This window comes from Lutra lutra, chromosome 9, assembly GCF_902655055.1.
Source record: "Lutra lutra chromosome 9, mLutLut1.2, whole genome shotgun sequence".
In the NCBI taxonomy this organism is placed as follows: Eukaryota; Metazoa; Chordata; class Mammalia; order Carnivora; family Mustelidae; genus Lutra; species Lutra lutra.
The window spans coordinates 32568970-32587397 of record NC_062286.1 but is presented as its reverse complement, the minus strand read 5'-3'; the positions used below and the strand labels follow the sequence as shown (position 1 = coordinate 32587397).

Below are 18428 nucleotides of genomic sequence, written 5' to 3'. Positions count from 1 at the left end.
TATCATGGATGTTTGTGATAGCAGTTATATATTTAGACAAATTATTTTAGAGTTTTAGCCAGGACTTCCAAAAACCATTTCATCTTGGGGATTTATTTGCATCTAATTTGAGTTTGGTCTAGGATACCCTTTGTTTCAGTTTGAAATGCTTTTGTAAGCAGGTAATTAACGAGAGAACCACTATTAGGGAGACTACACATAAAGTCATTTACAGCTTACTTAACAAGAAAGAAAAAGTAGATAGTCTGAGGGTTCAACAATGTTATTAGGGATCCAGGCTCTTTCCAACTTTCTGCTTCCCCTTTCTTAACTTGTTGGGGTTTTGTTTTTAATGCTTATTTCCTCGTGGTCGCAAGATTACAACGAGAGCATGAGGCATCACATCTGCATTCAAGACAGAAAAGAGGAAGATGCTACACCATTGACTTCTCTGGTATCTGTTTCTTTTATCAGAAAAGCAAAAAGTTTTCCAGAAAACCCAGTGGAGGTTCATTGCCCAAAACTAAGTCACGTGGCCAACCTTAGGGAATAAACAGCCTGGACAAGCCAATATCTGGCAAAGAAGAACAGGATTGCCTGGCAATGGTTCTCTATTCTAGCAGGAGGTATTTTTAAAATTCTAGTGCCTAGGCCCCACTTCAAACCAATTAAATGAGAGCCACGGAGTGGGGGCAGGAATCTGTATGTACAGCCAGGGATGAGAATCACAGACTGGATCATTCAAGAGTCATTGCTAGGATTGGCACTTTGTCATCATGAGAGAAATCTGGGTTTTGTTAAAAAGAGAAGAAATAAAAAGGTCGGGTTAGGGAAGCACATAATAGTGCCAACCACACCCTTCAACTTACTATTAGTCCCATAACTCTATTTGAAGATTCATTCTGATGTTCCTTCTGACATTCATTCAACAGACATTTATTAAGCACCTCCTATGAGACAGGTTCTGGGGACAAAAGATGGATAAGTTCCATAACTTGGAGACTAGCGAAAGCGACGAACATGTAAGGAAAAAAAAAATCCATCAAAATCCAATATGACAGGGGTGAGGAGAAGAAGGAAATGGGAAGTTGTTCAGCTTTACAAGATGAAAAGTTCTGGAGCTCCATAGCTCAACCACGGAGTTGACTACAGTTAATGTTGCACATTTAAAAACAGTAAATTTTATATTATGTGATTTTTATGGTGAAAAAACAGAAACAAAACAAAACCAATCTTAAAGATAAATCCTAACAGAAGAATAAAACTAAAGAGCTTATGGAAGACAAAAGAATCTTTTTTTTTCTTTTTTTTTTTCTTGAGAATTTTTTTCATTCATCAAAATCTTGATGTGCCTAATGATCCAACTATCTTTTTCAGTAATCATCTGTCTCTGCCCTGTGATTTCACCCTTTCTGACCTGATCTTAGGATGTCAACCATGTATAGAAAGTGATAGATAGAGGGAAACATCAGTTGCTGCTTTCTGGGACACCCAGAAGACACCATCATGAGAGAGGAATCAGCAGGCCACACAGCCAGAACATCAGACCAGCGGAACTGCCAGTCTCAGAAATCCTGGAAGGGTTGAGCCTGTGCCCTTTTCCAGTTCTCTTTATAAAGAGGCAAGTATCTCAGGAAGGATCCCATTCATATTTTTGAAAATATTTAAGGCATTTCTTAGCCTTTCCCTCATTTTGGCAAGCAAAACAATTCCAACTCTTTTTAACCTTTCACACAAGATTTATTTTCCTCAGGCCCTTCTTTAATTTTTCTTCCTAAACTTCTCTACTTTTTTTTTTTAAGATTTTATTTATTTGACAGAGAGAGATCACAAGTGGGCAGAGAGGCAAGCAGAGAGAGAGAGAGGAGGAGGCAGGCTCCGGCAGAGCAGAGAGCCCAATGCGGGACTCAATCCCAGGACCCTGAGATCATGACCTGAGCCGAAGACAGAGGCTTAACCCACTGAGCCACCCAGGTGCCCCTAAACTTCTCTACTTTTAAACCCACGTCAAAATGAAGTGATTATACAGGGTGCCTGGGTGACTCAGTGGGCTAAAGCCTCTGCCTTTGGCTCAGGTCATGATCCCAGGGTCCTGGGATTGAGTCCCACATCAGGCTCTCTGCTCAGCAGGGAGCCTGCTTCCCCGCTTCTCTCTCTGCCTGCCTCTCTGCCTACTTGTGATCTCTGTCAAATAAATAAATAAAATCTTTTTTAAAAAATGAAATGATTATAATAGAAAAAATGCTATATTAACTCATAGGAATTAAATATGAAATTCATGGTCAGTTTGCAATCCACTTTTAGCAGTTAAGCTTAGAACAGCTAGATTTGGATTAAATTTATGCCTCATCTGCCTTCCTCCATTTTTTTCCTTGCATTTGCTCCCTAGTTTTATCTTATTATCGAGACATTTTTTTCTCAAGTATTTGAGTATCACTCTGGTAGAAGGTATCATCTGGGTAGAAGGCTAACCATAATCTAAAGAAGAGTGAGGAATTTCCCAACCAAGTTATCACTTCATGCAGTTTTCAACAAAGTTATGTGCATCAATGTTTTTATTCTGTGTATGATCAGTTTGAAAGAGCAAATGCTGACCATATTGAGCAATATATTTAAAACATATGGGTGTCACATTGGTCTGGAATTGTTTGGGCTAACGATGGTTTCTTATTATTTGTTGTAAGTGCTCTGTCTTCTGAGGAAATCCAACTCTTCAAAACTATCATTGTTGTTCTCAGTCCACAAAGAGTCTCTAAGTTTGTAACAGTATCTCTCCCCTCTTCCAACACATACATTCTTTCACAACTTTAGAAACTTGTCATTTATAAGAAGCCAAGCTCACTGCCACAGTGGAGAAGAATGCTTCCAACTTAAAGAGCATGTGTGCTCAGCCCAAAAAGTCTGGGAAATCTACACTAGGATCTACATCCAATGTAGACAACCAACATAACATCCAGTACAAACTACATACGATGTCCAGATAACAGATTTAAGCAATTCTGATTAATATGATTAATCCTTGTGCTAGTGCAAAGCTAGTACTACTTTAAATGTTGCTTGAAAAACTAGAAGAAAGTGATAATCCAAAAATATAAAATTGAAACTGTTAGGCCCAACCCATTATTCCCTGATTCTAATCCCCATTAGTTAACCTGCTCTGGGTTGCCCAAGATTGCAATGTCTACCAGTGATTAAATATTAAGACGCTTGGTTTATATAAAATTTGTTGTTCCAGCTGAGGGATAAATGCAGCTGAACCCAGCTGTCGGCTGGATTTCCATCATTTGAAATTGGCCTGCCTCCCCATCGTATGTCAGTCGTGACCACACACCCCTCTCTGTACATTTCCTGGTAATAGACTGACACACTCAGGTTTCTCTTACCAGCTCTGCTCTGAGTTTCTGCTTCTGCTGAATTTTCTCAGATCAGAAACATCCACAGGACCTGTAAATGGTGCTGCCTCTTTTCCACATCACAATACCCTGATACTTCGAATCCTAAAATACCTCAGGCAAAAATCTATCTTTTGTCTATTTGTTTTCCTGAAAGTTGGGATCACAGAAGAGGGTTTAATATGGTAACACCAGAAACAAATTTAAATTGAGCAGTGAATATCCTTAGAAATTCTTTAGGTACCATACTACTGGTTGGATTATCCCGACTGGCCTCAGTTTCCCACGCTGTTGTCCCACACATCCCTTTCCTTATCAGACTTTCCCTCTCACAGTATTCTCTATCTCCTGTTGATTTTTATGCAGAGAAGTTTAATAATTTCTATATTTTTCTGGTCGGTGACTTGAAGCCTTACTGAACCCCGTCAAGGAAATTTCCTAAAAACTATTTTGTACCTAAGATAAAGCCGGCTCTTAAGATTTTTCCCAACCTGGCTACATTTAGATTTTGAAGATTTAAGATAATCTATATGGTATAAGTTAATAGAGTAACAGGGCAATAAAGCAACATGTTGTGATAAAAATACAAGTATTATCTGCCTGTAATCTAGAAGCTCATCTAGTACCAAATAATGTCTGGCATTATGTCCTATTCTGAAGGTTTTTCATGGAGGAACCAAATGACAGCCTAACCCCATGTTGCAGGTTGCACGCTTTTATTTTGTATCTATATTGTCTGTTTAGCCAAGTAATTCATATCATTTTAAAAATTCGTAACATTAAACATAAGTAGTATATTCATAATTATTAAATTTCAAGCTTTCTAAAAGAAGAGTGTTGAAAGACAACCCTGATTATGTATGGCTATATATCAGAAAAAGGTTTTCAAGGGTGCTAAAATGTTCTTTTTTTTTTTTTTTCCAAAATAGCACAAAATGTCCACGAGCAAGGAAAAATTATTTCCCCCCCAACAAAAAGAAAAATAGAGATGAAAACATATCTATATGCTTGCTTGCTCTATAGTCCACTCTCAATTCTCAAGGCGACAATGGGAGAAAAGTTGATTGAATTAAGCCAACATGCTAATAAAATCTTCAGATTCTATTCTGCCAAATATGATTCATTTAAAACAAGGTACTCTCTATTTGTATTTCTGAAGAAGTAGAATCTGTCCCTTGGTTATTTTTGTTCATTTGTAGATTATATTTGCTTGAGGTTTAAGGTGATTCTGTTTAAATTGCTACTGATAAAACGGGCAAAATAAATGACCATCTGCTAGAAAGAGTGAGTCTCACCAGAAAATGGAAGAGGGGAATATCAAAATATGGGAATCCGAGCTAGTCTGGGACATTTATGTGGTTTTCCTCGTACTAAGAAATAGGAAGATTGGTAATAACAAGCCTCTAATGGAAAATAATTCATAGTAAATATACACATAAATGCAGCACAAGGAAAAGGAATATTAAAACAACAATCTGAGTGAGGTGAACAGAACTGCAAGAAGAAAATAACTTGATTTTATTTAGGCAATATAGTTCATCCAAGTAAATTGAAGAAAATTGCACACTCAGTCATTTGTTCAGTCAGCTAATGTATCAAAGAAATAATTTCCATACCCTCCTCCAGCTAGGACATTATAAGGGCCTATCAGATATAAATACAGTTTTATGAGCTCAACATATACTTAAAACAAATAAAATCACATCAAATACCCTAGTGTTTTGAAATATGCATTAAATGCATGTCACACTTTTCCCAAAAAGCACTAGATATACTACAGTATATTTGTACCTCAAAATAATAATGCAATAATAATTTCATTGTATAACTACATAACTAAAGCAAGATAATACATATAAAAGAATTCTCTCTCTAGATCAGGCATGGAGATTACACCTTTTGAATTTTGAGGCTACATTAAAACTACAGTGACATAAACATTAATGAATAAATAATGTTCCACAGGCAGTACTTACATACACAACACAGTGATTTTCTGCTCAATTTCCTCTTTTCTAACTGTATATTTAAAGGACCACCATTCAAGGTAGCTACCATGTACATATAAGTGGTTTAAATGATTACTGTGTGACCAATAGCTTTTTCTCAAATTGCTTTTGTAGTTGCAACCATAAAAATTTGTTGATTCTTTCACAGTCTATACTGACTTGTTTGGAATATGTGTCCAACAGACTTCTGTGTCCGTATCTGAGGTTTTACCACAATGTTGTAACTCCACTGAATTCCAAAAAGTCTATAAAACCTTACAGTTACTACCCTGGGTGGTATGAGCAAGAGTTCACTGTATCTCCATGGTCTGTACAAACAGAGGAGATGAGTTTCAGAAGATGGAGAATTGGAGGGCCTGGGTGGCTTAATCAGTCAAGCATCTGCCTTCGCTCAGGTCATGATCTCAGGGTCCAGTAATCGAGCCCCGCATCAGGCTCCCTACTCAGTGGGGAGTCTGCTTCTCTCTCTCCCACTGCTCCTCCACACCCACTTGTATTCTCTCTTCCTCTCTCTCCCTCTCAAATAAATAAAATCTTAAAAAGAAGAAGGAGGGGCGCCTGGGTGGCTCAGTGGGTTAAGCCACTGCCTTCGGCTCAGGTCATGATCTCAGGGTCCTGGGATCGAGTCCCACATCGGGCTCTCTGCTCAGCGGGGAGCCTGCTTCCCCCTCTCTCTCTGCCTGCCTCTCTGTCTACTTGTGATCTCTGTCTGTCAAATAAATAAATAAAATCTTTTAAAAAAAAAGAAGAGGGGCGCCTGGGTGGCTCAGTGGGTTAAGCCGCTGCCTTCGGCTCAGGTCATGATCTCGGGGTCCTGGGATCGAGTCCCGCATCGGGTTCTCTGCTCAGCAGGGAGCCTGCTTCCCTCTCTCTCTCTCTGCCTGCCTCTCCATCTACTTGTGATCTCTCTCTGTCAAATAAATAAATAAAATCTTTAAAAAAAAAAAAAAAAAAAAAAGAAGAAGAAGAAGGAGAAGAAGGAGGAGAAAGAGGAAGAGAAGAAGAATGTCCTGATTTAGCAAAGATGCTCAGAGGGAGATGAAAAGCCACCAACATAACAAGTGCTCACTGGGCTTCAGGATAAGTTCATTTATGCAACTCCATTTATTTATTAAGTGCCTACTATGTGCCAGGCCCAACTGTTTTCCTTTCCTTTCCATATATTGCACTGTGTTGTCATCCTTTATGTGTCTTTCTCAGCAATCCAGCACCATCACCATTACCACCCATTAAACTGAAAGTTTCTCCAAGACTGGAACCTTGTCATATTAACTGATACACTGACATGGACTCAATAAATATTAATGAATGAATAAATAATAAAGGTATAAAATATGTAAATAGAAGCATGCTAAAAAGGCAGCAGAGAACATTCTGGAAGATGTGGCATTCTATCTGAGCCTTAAAGAAAAGAAATGGAAGAGAAGATGATTCTAGACAAAGGAAGCAGTATAAGCAAAGGCCTGGGAGGAGGGAGAGAGTGGGCATTTTGGAGAAGTTGGCAATTGAATGGGGAGAAGGGGTCTGGCTCGCCACCAACCCCATTCAAATGTACCAGAACACTGGAGGTGTGAGGGCGTGGACAAGCATGACATTTTGAAAAGATCCTAAAGGTCATTCTGACAAGTACTCCTAGTTAAAGAACATTATTTATAAAGTATGTGGGTAGAATAAAAAGGATGCTAAGGAAGGAGGGGAAGTAGCAGGCAAAATTGTGAGAAGTTATCTTTGGGGTCCCTTCTATCCCCTCATTTCCCTCCATTGGCCTCAATCCTCTACCCTTTTACCCATACCTCACTCATAAGGGCCCCCGTTGGTGTGGTGGTTATTGCAATCTCTCCTAGCTGAGGAGGACTTCTTTAGAGGAAGTTACATTCCATTTAGTTACATTCCATCCAATTCAGCACAAATTAACTGAGAAATTACCATAGGCAAGCCAGCATGCTTGTTATGGATGCTCAGATCAATGAAGTCATCCCATCCTTAAAGATCTCACAACCTAAAGCATTTGCATTTTAATATCTAAGTACATATATCAAACACTTTTTAAAAGATTTTATTTTTCATTTGAGAGAGAGAGAGAGCTGCATGAGAGCACAGGTACACTGGGGAGGAGCAGAGGGAGAGGGACAAGCAGACTCCACATTGACTGTGGAGCCTGTGGGGCTTGATCCCACGACACTGAGATCATGACCTGAGCCAAAACCAAGAGTCAGTCACTTAACTGACTGAGCCACCAAGATGCCCCTATATCAAACACTTTTAAGAATTCAAGGAATTGGGGCGCCTGGGTGGCTCAGTGGGTTAAGCCGCTGCCTTCGGCTCAGGTCATGATCTCAGGGTCCTGGGATCGAGTCCCGCATCGGGCTCTCTGCTCGGCAGGAAGCCTGCTTCCCCCTCTCTCTCTCTGCCTGCCTCTCTGTCTGCTTGTGATCTCTCTCTGTCAAATCAATAAATAAAAAAATCTTTAAAAAAAAAAAAAAGAATTTAAGGAATTGGGCGCCCGGGTGGCTCAGTAGGTTAAGCCTCTGCCTTCAGCTCAGATCATGTGTCCCAGGATCGAGCCCCGCATTGGGCTCTCTGCTCAGCAGGGAGCCTGCTCCCCTCCCCCATCTCTCTACCTGCCTCTCTACCTACTTGTGATCTCTGTCAAATAAATAAAATCTTTTAGAAAAAAAAGAATTAATTGCCAATTGCACCAAAACATGGAGATCTTGAAGCAAATAATCATGCCCTAAATTCTTAAAATGGTCCTGCTTAAAAGCATATTTGTTGTAAAATTGTTCCTGACAACTGCCAACTTCCTACTTGTTGAATATGCAATATTAAAACAGCAAAGCTCATCTGGATATGCTAAGCATCTATAGGGGTCAATGGTTCTTTTCCAGTAGAGACATATTTTAATGAGAAGCAGAAATGATGGAGCAAAGAGTATTTGAGTAATGAGGAGAGAATTCCAGATAATTCTCCTCTCAGAAAAATCAATTATTTTCTCCCTAAACAGGCAAAACTCCAGCTCTTTCACCTCATCTCAAGCACTGTATGAAAGGCATTCTTGGAAGTACTGTGCTACAGCAAGACCCAATGGTGAGCAAATGTACCTGCCCCTCCACCCCCACCAACTACAGCAAGAGTAGCTCCTGACCTTGCTGACCAAAGGCTCCCGGGGACAGAAAGGCAAAGAAGAAGGGAAAAGAGGATGTAAGGGGAAGATTGTCTGGAGGACTGCAGCCTCAGCTCAGCAGTGGTTCTGTCCAGGAAAGCATATTGCTAGCCGTGGAGGAGTCGCTTCTTCACCCACCGTGGGCAGCACCACCATAACATTACCTCTACCCACCTCTCTATCTTTATCTCTATCAAGTTTCCAACTCATATAATTATGCTCTAATAATACCTAACTGATGATGTGGACTTCCTGTCCCCCAACTCCCAGACACACATACAGTCACATTTGGATCTGCTGCTCATATTACCTGAAAGGCTATACCCTCCATCCCCAGAGAGAGAGAGTAATATAACTCTTACACAACCTTCAAGGACTGGCTCAAGAGTGATTTTCATCAGGAAGCTCTCCCTGCTGCCTTTCAGTGTTACCAGAGCATCTTGGGTACATCCTTATTAAATCAATCATACCATTCTCAAAACCCCTTAAAGTCCAAACCCTTGCTCACTCATATTAGCATCCTCAAGACTTAGTGTGAGGACTGGCAGAGAGTGGGTGCCCAGTATTTACTGAACTATGTCTGGGTGCTCACCATCTTGGGGACAGAATGTAGGAAGTACTAAGGAGGTTTTATGGGTTTCCCCAGACAGACTTGAGTGTCAGGAATCCCAAAGCATAAAGAAGTTGGGATGAGCTATGTCAACTGCCAAAAGAATGAGAACATAGTCTGAAGACCAAAAAAAAAAAAAAAGAGAGAGAGAGAGAGAGAGAAGAAAAAAAAAAGAAAGGAAAGAAGGAAGGAAAGAATTTGTCAAAATGAAAGAATGTGAGAAGAAGTTTTAGGACTGAAAAGTTGAAACACTTGTGTTGCATAATGCCATAAGAATTTTCTTACTACTGTGCCAGTAGACCAGGAGCTGGGGTGGGGTGGGGAGGAAAAGAAGGAGTACCCCTCATTTGCCTAGGTCCCTCTGGGAAGCAAATGAGAAGTACCATTTAAAAGTTTCTATATGTCTGGGACGCCTGGGTGGCTCAGTTGGTTGGACGACTGCCTTCGGCTCAGGTCATGATCCTGGAGTCCCGGGATCGAGTCCCGCATCGGGCTCCCGGCTCCGCGGGGAGTCCGCTTCTCTCTCTGACCTTCTCCTCGCTCATGCTCTCTCTCACTGTCTCTCTCTCAAATAAATAAATAAAATCTTTAAAAAAAAATAAATAAAAGTTTCTATATGTCTTCATATAACTACATATATAACTTCTTTATAACTTCATATAACTGCAGAGCTAATGTAATGCTGTCCACTTTGTAATATGGATTCTACTCCTCCCAAGTAATATTTTCATTGCCAATTCAAAATTCAAAATTAAAGAAGTCCCTTCAATACTGTTAAGAGAGACAATTAAATCAGGTGGCCTAAACTGGATGGTGCATTCATTACCTTCGTGGTAAACTTAGTAGTGCAAGAAATGTGACCTATTCCATGAACATGAAAACATTTATTTGGAGAATAGGAATTTCTGCTCTTGGTCATACGGATTCCCAGCTTTGGCCCAATTCTTGGTGTAGACAGAATAGGCCTCCTTATTTTAGCAGAGTAGTGGGGCGGGAATGAGAAGAGGAGTGGAGTAAGTCTGGAGAAATAGAAGAAAGCTCATTATACTGGCCATCAAGACCAGCCTCAGCTGTGCCACTAACTATACCTTGGCCCATCTAGGGGTCAACTTCCTCAGTTTCCAAAAATAAGACAGATGGATTAGATGATATATATCCTTTTTGTAGATCCAATAACAGATCCCAATTGTATCCCTTCCATCTGTGATTCTAAATAGTCCCACATGCCTAATCAGGGAAGTTCCAAGCAGTTAGCCAAGCCAACCCACAGGCTCCCCTCCCAGGGGACCGCACCCCCTAACCCCACCTCCGGCTCCACCCCGCCCTCCGGCCCCGGCGCACGCGCGCGCGCGCCCCAGGCCACGTGACCCCGAGCCGCGGGGCCGCGCGGGCCGCCATGGTGGCGTCGCCGACAGGTTCCGGCTGGCGCCCTACAGCGGGCGCCAGGTTTTTCTGCACCGCGGGCCGCGGCCTGGAGCCCTTCCTGATGCGGGAGGTGCGGGTGCGGCTGGCGGCCACGCAGGTGAGTCAGCCTCACTGCGCGGCCCGGCGGGAAGGAGGGCGGCCCTGCTCCCTCCGTGCCCGGGTCCGTGTAGACTCTGGAAAGCGACGTGAGTCCCCAGCTTTCAACCCCCGGACCCACCGAGGCTACGATCCTGGGCCTCGGAGTTCTGACACATCCTTTAATTACTGCTGGAAAGAACCGCCAGTCGTTCTCCCCTCTTCTCCTATGACCGCTCATCTCTCACGTCTGTAGTTTTAGTAAGGGGGGCGGGGCGGGGAGCGTTGAGCGAAGTTATTTCCTAGATTCTTTAAAAGAAGGTATAGGATAGTGCCTGTAGTTTGAATGAGACCTGACAGAGTTAGAAGCCTTTCTCCATCCTTTAAATATAAATGCTATCTTCAGGTTCCGTTACTTGAGTCTTGCCGGTTTCCTGATCACGACTGTATTTACTTCCAAGGATTGTTGGGAGGATTGGATGATAAAGGGTATCTCACCTACACCATAAACACCGAGTAAATAGCAGCTACGAAAGCAATACAGTCTTGGAGGCCTCGCAGTCCAACTTCTGGAGGAAGTTAACAGTTGGTGATATCTATCACCTATCTATCTAACAGTTGGTGATTTCAATGAAATGAACGAGGTTTGGAACTTGAGTTTAGTTCTAGAAAATGCTGGACTGGTTTCTTGAAAGCACAGAGAAAAGATGTAATCGAAACAGACTCCCGTAACTTGGTGGGCTCTAGATGACAGTGTGAATGATGTGTTTTTGGAAAAGGAAAACTTACTAAATGAAACTGACCAAGCCACTCTAGCAACCCTTAAAGCGCAAACCACAAAAGGATTTTCTGCAGTGAGGGAGGTGGGGGCCTGGAGGATAGAGGGGGTCATGAAAAATGGTATCGGTTTGGGTCACAGAATTTAACAGAATGCTGAATGTAGCTAATCTAAAAAAGCAACAATGTAAGAACTGCTGACATTAAGTAAGCATTTAGTCTCTGTCAGGCCCATGTTCTTAGGTCTTTACTTTGTATTCACCTGCTTAATTTTCACAACAACACTGTTGGAAACAGGGAACCCTGTTCCCAGAAGGAAAATGAAGCATAGGTAAGTCCAATAAATTATTCAAGTCATGTAAAGTGGTAGACCTGGAATTTAAACCCAAGCTGTCTGAACTCAGGCATGAATATATAATCATGTCCAACCCAGGCAGGCCAGAACCTGGGTCCAGTTCCTTGGCTACTGTGCAGCTGTTACATCATGCTGCACTGATTTGAGGGGAAAGAAAAAAGAAAAAGAAAAAAAGAATGTTAACTTAGAATTCTTAGTATGAAAAATATAAGGCTTTACCCAAATGGAGTATTTTAATTAGAAAAATTACCTTCTCTGCTTGTTCTCCATCTTCTCTAAAGACAAAATGAGACATGGGAGGACTAAAGGGTTCATCACAGAAACAAACAAACAAAAAAATCAGTTAATTATAGGGACAAACTTCTTGGCAATGAGAAGAATTAAATACCAAAAGATTTAAGGATTCGTATTTTGATTGTGTATGTTTTAATGATAGATATGCTGGGACGCCTGGGTGGATTAGTCAGGTAAGTGTCCGCCTTCGGCTCAGGTCATGATACTGGAGTCCTGGGACTGAGTGCCATTATCAGGCTCCCTGCTCAGTGGAGAGTCAGCTTCTCCGTCTCCCTGCTCCTTCTGACTCTCTTGCTCACTCTCTCTCTCTCTCTAAAATAATTAAAAATCTTAAAAAAAAAAAATGAGGATAGATATTCTTGGAAATGGAATCTGAACAAATAACCTCTGAAATTCCATCTCAGTTTCATTGATATAAACTCTCAAAAGTTAAGGCAATCCTGAAAGAATAATGATAGCATCTAACATTTATAAAGCACTTAAAGTGTGTCAGACACTTTTATGTACATTGGATATGATTTAATCCTCAAAAGAATCCTATGTGATAGGTCATTTTCCCCTCCATTTTACAAAGAAATAAAAAGAAAACTGATTGCTACATGGTGCACCTGGGACTTGTATCTGAAGCTTTTTTGCTTTGAACCTGTGTGCTTTACAACTACATTAAATGATGGTGGGATACCGTCCGGAAGCATGTAGGTTATTTCTGTAACAGCATGGAAAAGAGTGTATGTAGACTTTAGAGGCCACAGATATGTTCAAATCTTAATCTTTTATAGATTTTTAAAATTTGGGCAAAATACTCAAATTTCTGAGCCTTGCTTTCCTTGGATATAAAATGGAGATGATAATACCTACTTTAAAGATTAGAGCAGGGGTGCCTGGGTGGCTCAGTCTGTTAAGCATCTGCTTTCAGCTCAGGTCAAGATCCCAGGGTCTTGGGATCAAGCCCCACATTGGGCTCCCTGCTCAATGGGAAGCCTGCTTCTCCCTCTTCCTCTGCTGCTCCCCCTGCTTGTGCGCTCTCTTTCAAATAAGTAAATAAATAATCTTCAAAAAAAAGGATTAGAGCAATCCTTGAGATAAAGATTGATAGCATGTGGAACACAATGTCTTGCAATTAATAGGTGATCAATAAATGTTCCCAAAGAATGAGTTGCACAGTAATACTTAAAATCATTCACACGGTAACAAGAGTCTGTTAGAAATTTTGGTTTGCTTCAAGAAATTGATGTAAAATCTGAATTTACAAAACAAATTAATTCAGAAGTGATTGTTTACTTTTACAAATGAATCACACCTTTCTAATCAGTGTTCTTCCAGTTTTAGTGGAAAAACGTGGGGAGCTTGTTGAAAATGCATGTCCCTAGTTACCACCTCCAAAATTGTTTCTTCCAGTAGAAATGGATATAAGCCCAATCATTTGCATTTTAACTCGCAAACTCTTCCCCCGATTTAGGTGCTTCCCTGAACATGTGGCTTGCAATAGAAGATGCCTTGTGTATTCTGTTTCGCTTTTTATCCTGGAGAATTTCAAACACACACTAAAGTAGAACAGTGTCGTGAATTTCACATACTCATCAACCAGCTGCAAGAACGATTCCAGAGTGAATTCTGCTGCTTTAATGCTCCTCCCACTCCACCTATGTTATTTTGAAGCAAACTTAAGATACCACTTCATCTGTAAGTGTTTGTCTATATAGTAGTCGTCTTATCCATGAGAGCCATGTTTCAGGACCCCCAGTGGATGGCCGAGAACATGGATAGTGCCAATCCCACATATACTATCTAATACTGTATATACATACCCATAATAAAGTTTAATTTATAAATTAGGCACAGTAAGACATTAACAATAAATAAAATAGGACAATTATAAATATACAGTAATAAAAGTTATGTGAATGCGGTCTCTGCTCACTCTCCATCTCTCTCAAAATATCTTATCATTCATACTCACCCTTCTTATGATGTGACATGACAGTGCTGAGATGAAGTGAGGTGGGAGACTTTAGGCTACTGTTGACTGACTTTCTGACGGTACTTCAGAAGGAGGATGGGGCTTTAGGAAGGTGGTTGACTCCGGTGACCTTAAGCTGTTGACCTTACGTCAGAGCGGAGGTCTTCTGCTTCCTAATCACGTGGTTGAGAGCAGTCACTGCCGGAAGCTGTAGCACGGATAAGGGGACTATGGTATATCTGGAAGGAGAGAACTCCTATAGTATAATATATATGGTATAATATAGAAGAGAAAACATATAATGGCTCTTAAAATATAAACTGCAGTATCAGCACATCTAAAAATATTTTTTTAAAGATCTTATTTATTTGACAGAGAGAGCCAGGGACACAGGAACAGACAGCAGGAACACACGCAGAGGGAGTGGGAGAGGGAGAAGCAGGCTCCCAGTGGAGCAAGGAGCTCAAAGCAGAGCTCGGTCCCAGGACCCCGGGATCATAACCTGGGCTGAAGGCCGACGCTTAACGACTGAGCTACCCAGGCACTTCTAAAAATGATTTCTTATCAAATCTCTAGTCTGTTCAAATTTCAACTTGTCTCACTTTTGTTTTTAAGTTTGTGTATTTGAATGAGGATGCAAATAAGGGCCATGCATTATGACTGGCTGATACTCTTTTAAGTATCTTTTAGTTTTCTAAAAAAAATTTTTTTAAGCCTGTTTTAATTTATAGATTTTCCCTTCACCTCTCTTCTTCCCCCCCAGCAATTTATTATTTGTTAAAGAAGCAGAGTTGTTTGTCCCATAGTCTAGAGCAAGGGTCAGACAACTTTTTCTTTAAAGGTCCAGATGCATATTATGATTTCATAGGTCACATATGTGGATCACTTTGTGGTTTCTGTTACATGTTCTTTGTTGTTGTTTGTTTTTACATCCCTTTAAAATGTAAAGACCATTCTTAGCTCAGCAGACCTCATTCTCTGACCTTGGTCTAGAGCTATGCTATCCAGTAGGATGTGGTGGCTAGAATTAAGTTAAAAACTTAAGTGTTCAGAAGCCACATGTGGCTAGTGGTGACTGCATGGGACAGCACAGGTAATGGAACGTTTTTGTCATCATGGAAAGTTGTTGGACAGCCGTGCTAGAGTTTACCCTGGTCTAGCTATTGCCAGTTGCATCTCCATGGTGTAGTTTAACATGCTTCTCTGTCCTTTCTGTTTCCTGTAAATTGAGGTCTTGTAAGTTGTATCTAGAGTTTGGTCAGATTCAGGTTAGATTTTTTTTTTCCTCCTGGTGGCAAACTTTATAGGTTCCTGGGTATGTTTAATAAATATTTAATTTAGGGGCGCCTGGGTGGCTCAGTGGGTTAAGCCGCTGCCTTCGGCTCAGGTCATGATCTCAGGGTCCTGGGATCGAGCCCCTCATCGGGCTCTCTGCTCAGCAGGGAGCCTGCTTCCTCCTCTCTCTCTGCCTGCCTCTCTGCCTGCTTGTGCTCTCTCTCTGTCAAATAAATAAATAAATAAATCTTTAAAAAATATATAAAAAAATAAATATTTAATTTATATTGTATAATTAGTAAAATATATTTTATATACACACGTAATATATATTTATTTTACCTGGACTACTTTTCTTTAAAGAAATATATTGGTAAAAAGTAAGCTTTACTTTATAACAATGTTTAATATATTAAATACTGTTATTTATTATAACAATAATAGCAAGAATATTTTTAAGATAAAATCAATAAAATAGAAGTGTACCTAATGCCAGCTAGCCAGAAAGGCCCTGTCAGTGAATTAATTGGTCCTCATAAGCCCATATAGCAAAGACTTTTAACTTGGGTCCGAACCTGAATAAGTCAGCCAGTTTTTTATTTTTTAGTGGGATGTTGGTGATGGAGGTTAGTGGGGTAGATCTAACCAAATAATCAGATAATTGGGTTATTTCATAGTTATTTTATTTAGTGGGGTAATTGTATAAGGTTGTGTTTTTTTTTTAAGAGTCTGCATTTTTTGGAGGGAAATTTCTTGAATTTTTTAAATTAAGTAAAATATATTTTTTCAATTCTTCTAAAAATGAATCAGAAAAGCTCAAGTACCACCTCAGCTCTTCACTTAGCAATTTAAAATTAATTCTAAAACAAAATGGCATCTGTAGAATTAGGAGAACTTTGATATCACCTATCCTCCTATGCATTTTTACCTAGACTTAAACTTTTAGTTTTTGTGTTAGATTTGAATGCCTGAATTTTAAAAGAAAGGCAAAAACACTAACTGCTTAGATATGCTAAGACAACAGAACTGTTTTTACTTTGATAAAGACTGTTATTTCATCTTCAAAAGTGTTAGACATAAAACCAGCTGGTTTTAGACACTTGGTTATGATTTAATTCCAAATGGAAAAAACAGATTGTATATATAAATAAATTTTCAAATAACAAATATTAGGATGAAATATCCTAAAATGCCACATTTCTCCCCTGGGTATTGTAATTGAAATATGACCAATTATAAGCAGTAAACTAAAGAAAAAGGTTAACACCAGCTTCAGCAGTTTTTAAACTCATAAGCACCAAAATTCATTCTCCCTACGGTTTTAAGGTATAATACTCTAAGTTTACCTTTGGTGGAGGTAATGCTTTCATGATATATCATTATTTGATTCTCATAGTGACTGTTTTGCAATTTAGTAAACTACTTCTGGGGCACCTGGGTGGCTAAGTGGGTTAAGCCTCTGCCTTCAGCTCAGGTCATGATCTCAAGGAGCCTGCTTCCCCGACCCCCTCCTCTCTCTGCCTGCCTCTCTGCCTACTTGTGATCTCTCTCTCTCTCTCTCTGTCAAATAAAATCTTCAAAAAAAAAAAAAAAAGTAAACTACTTCTGATTAGATGCATATTACTTGTGAAAGGAATGTAAGCCTTATGTTAATTTTTAAATAAAGAGAATAATGCTGCTTTTGGTTTTGAAAATATGTTTAGCATTTTAATGCCTTAAAACCTTCTTACGATTTGTTTCCCCAAATAAATTAAGCCTTTAGTTCCTTTTAATTAACTTGATTTTCAGTCTTGTTCTTTTGTTGTTGTTCCTCCCACCTCCCCAAAATGATATTTTTTAGAGGAAGTTCACATAAGATAAGATCTTTATGCAATTAAAAAGTACAAATTAATATCTAGATCACTGACTAGGTTAAAATCACTGGTCTAGATGTTTTCATCAGTTTGCTTATAGAACTTAAATCTTAAAACCATACACTTTCAGTAAAATATTTCATTCAGTTCCCCCACAATCTTGGCAAGGTAGTTCATGTCTGTTAGCTTGTTTTGTGACAGCTCTAATATCAGCTATATTTTTATATCAGGTAGCATAAAATCTAAACTTTTAAAAGTTACTTTTTAAAACTTCGTTTTCAAGTTCTAAGCATTTTGAGATATCTATTTAGTTTTGACTTTTGTGGAAAAATGTCACTTTTGTAATGAGAAAGAAGTTTTAGAAACTAGAAGTTCTTATTTTTGTTACTCCTTATCCCCTTAAATGTTGATTCCTAAACAATCTTCTCATTCCCTGCTTTCTCAATCTGTCTTGGTCAGCTGCACTTATAGTACCTAAGCTGTTTGCGTTTTATTTAATTTGTTTTTCCAGATTTATTGAAATATAACTGATATATACCATTGTGTAAATTTAAGACGTGCAACATGTTGACTTGATAAATTTCATATTGCAGATGATTAACACCATAGCGTTAGCTAACACCTCCATCCAGTCACATAACTGTCATTACTTTTTTGTGGGAGAACATTTAAATCTATTAGCAACTTACAATTATATAATATAGTATTATATGCTGTAATCACCACTCTGTACATTAGGTCCCCAAATCTTGTTAATCTTATAATGAAGTATTTGGGTTTTATTTGATGTCAACCCAGGGCTTCCTCTGCAGTGATTCTTCTTCATCAAGCTAGAATGGTAACCCCAAAAATTACCATCCCAAAAACTTAATTAGACCATATCAGATCAAGAGTACAAAAATACTTGGAATTCAAGTTCCCATTGGATGGGAGCTGCCTAAACACATGGGACCCTCCAAACTCCCCATTACTTCAGTTCTAGGAGATAACTTCAAACCATCTTAGTGAGCCCATGGCCACCATTAAAGGAAATTTTTAAGACAACCCACATCCATCCTGAGCTTGAGAGAATTAGGTTGATCCCAAAAGTTTTAGGAGTCCATTGGTATTGCACACCATTTGCCATACCTCACCAGACTCTATCATCAGTGCACTTTTTATTTTCATTTTTTCTCTGACTTTTATAACATATCCATCCTGTCTCCAAAGCCTCTTTCTATGTGATGCATATTTCTTGCTGTTGTCTCTTTTCCAGATCCAC

The 18428-nt window shown here is 39.6% G+C and overlaps 1 protein-coding gene across 4 annotated transcripts in view; it reads left to right on the top strand.

Annotated features, from left to right (window-relative positions):
• Positions 1–10510: 10510 nt before the first annotated feature.
• The window catches only part of THUMPD2 (THUMP domain containing 2), a 41148-nt gene continuing 33230 nt past the window's right edge, over positions 10511–18428 (top strand). The window contains exon 1 of one of the 4 annotated variants that reach the window (XM_047745931.1): positions 10511–10675. In XM_047745931.1, coding sequence (XP_047601887.1) covers positions 10550–10675 — 126 coding nt within the window. In that variant the 5' untranslated portion in view covers positions 10511–10549. The remainder of the gene's footprint in view (positions 10676–18428) is intronic. The other 3 variants (XM_047745930.1, XM_047745928.1, XM_047745929.1) reach the window with 3 other exon arrangements.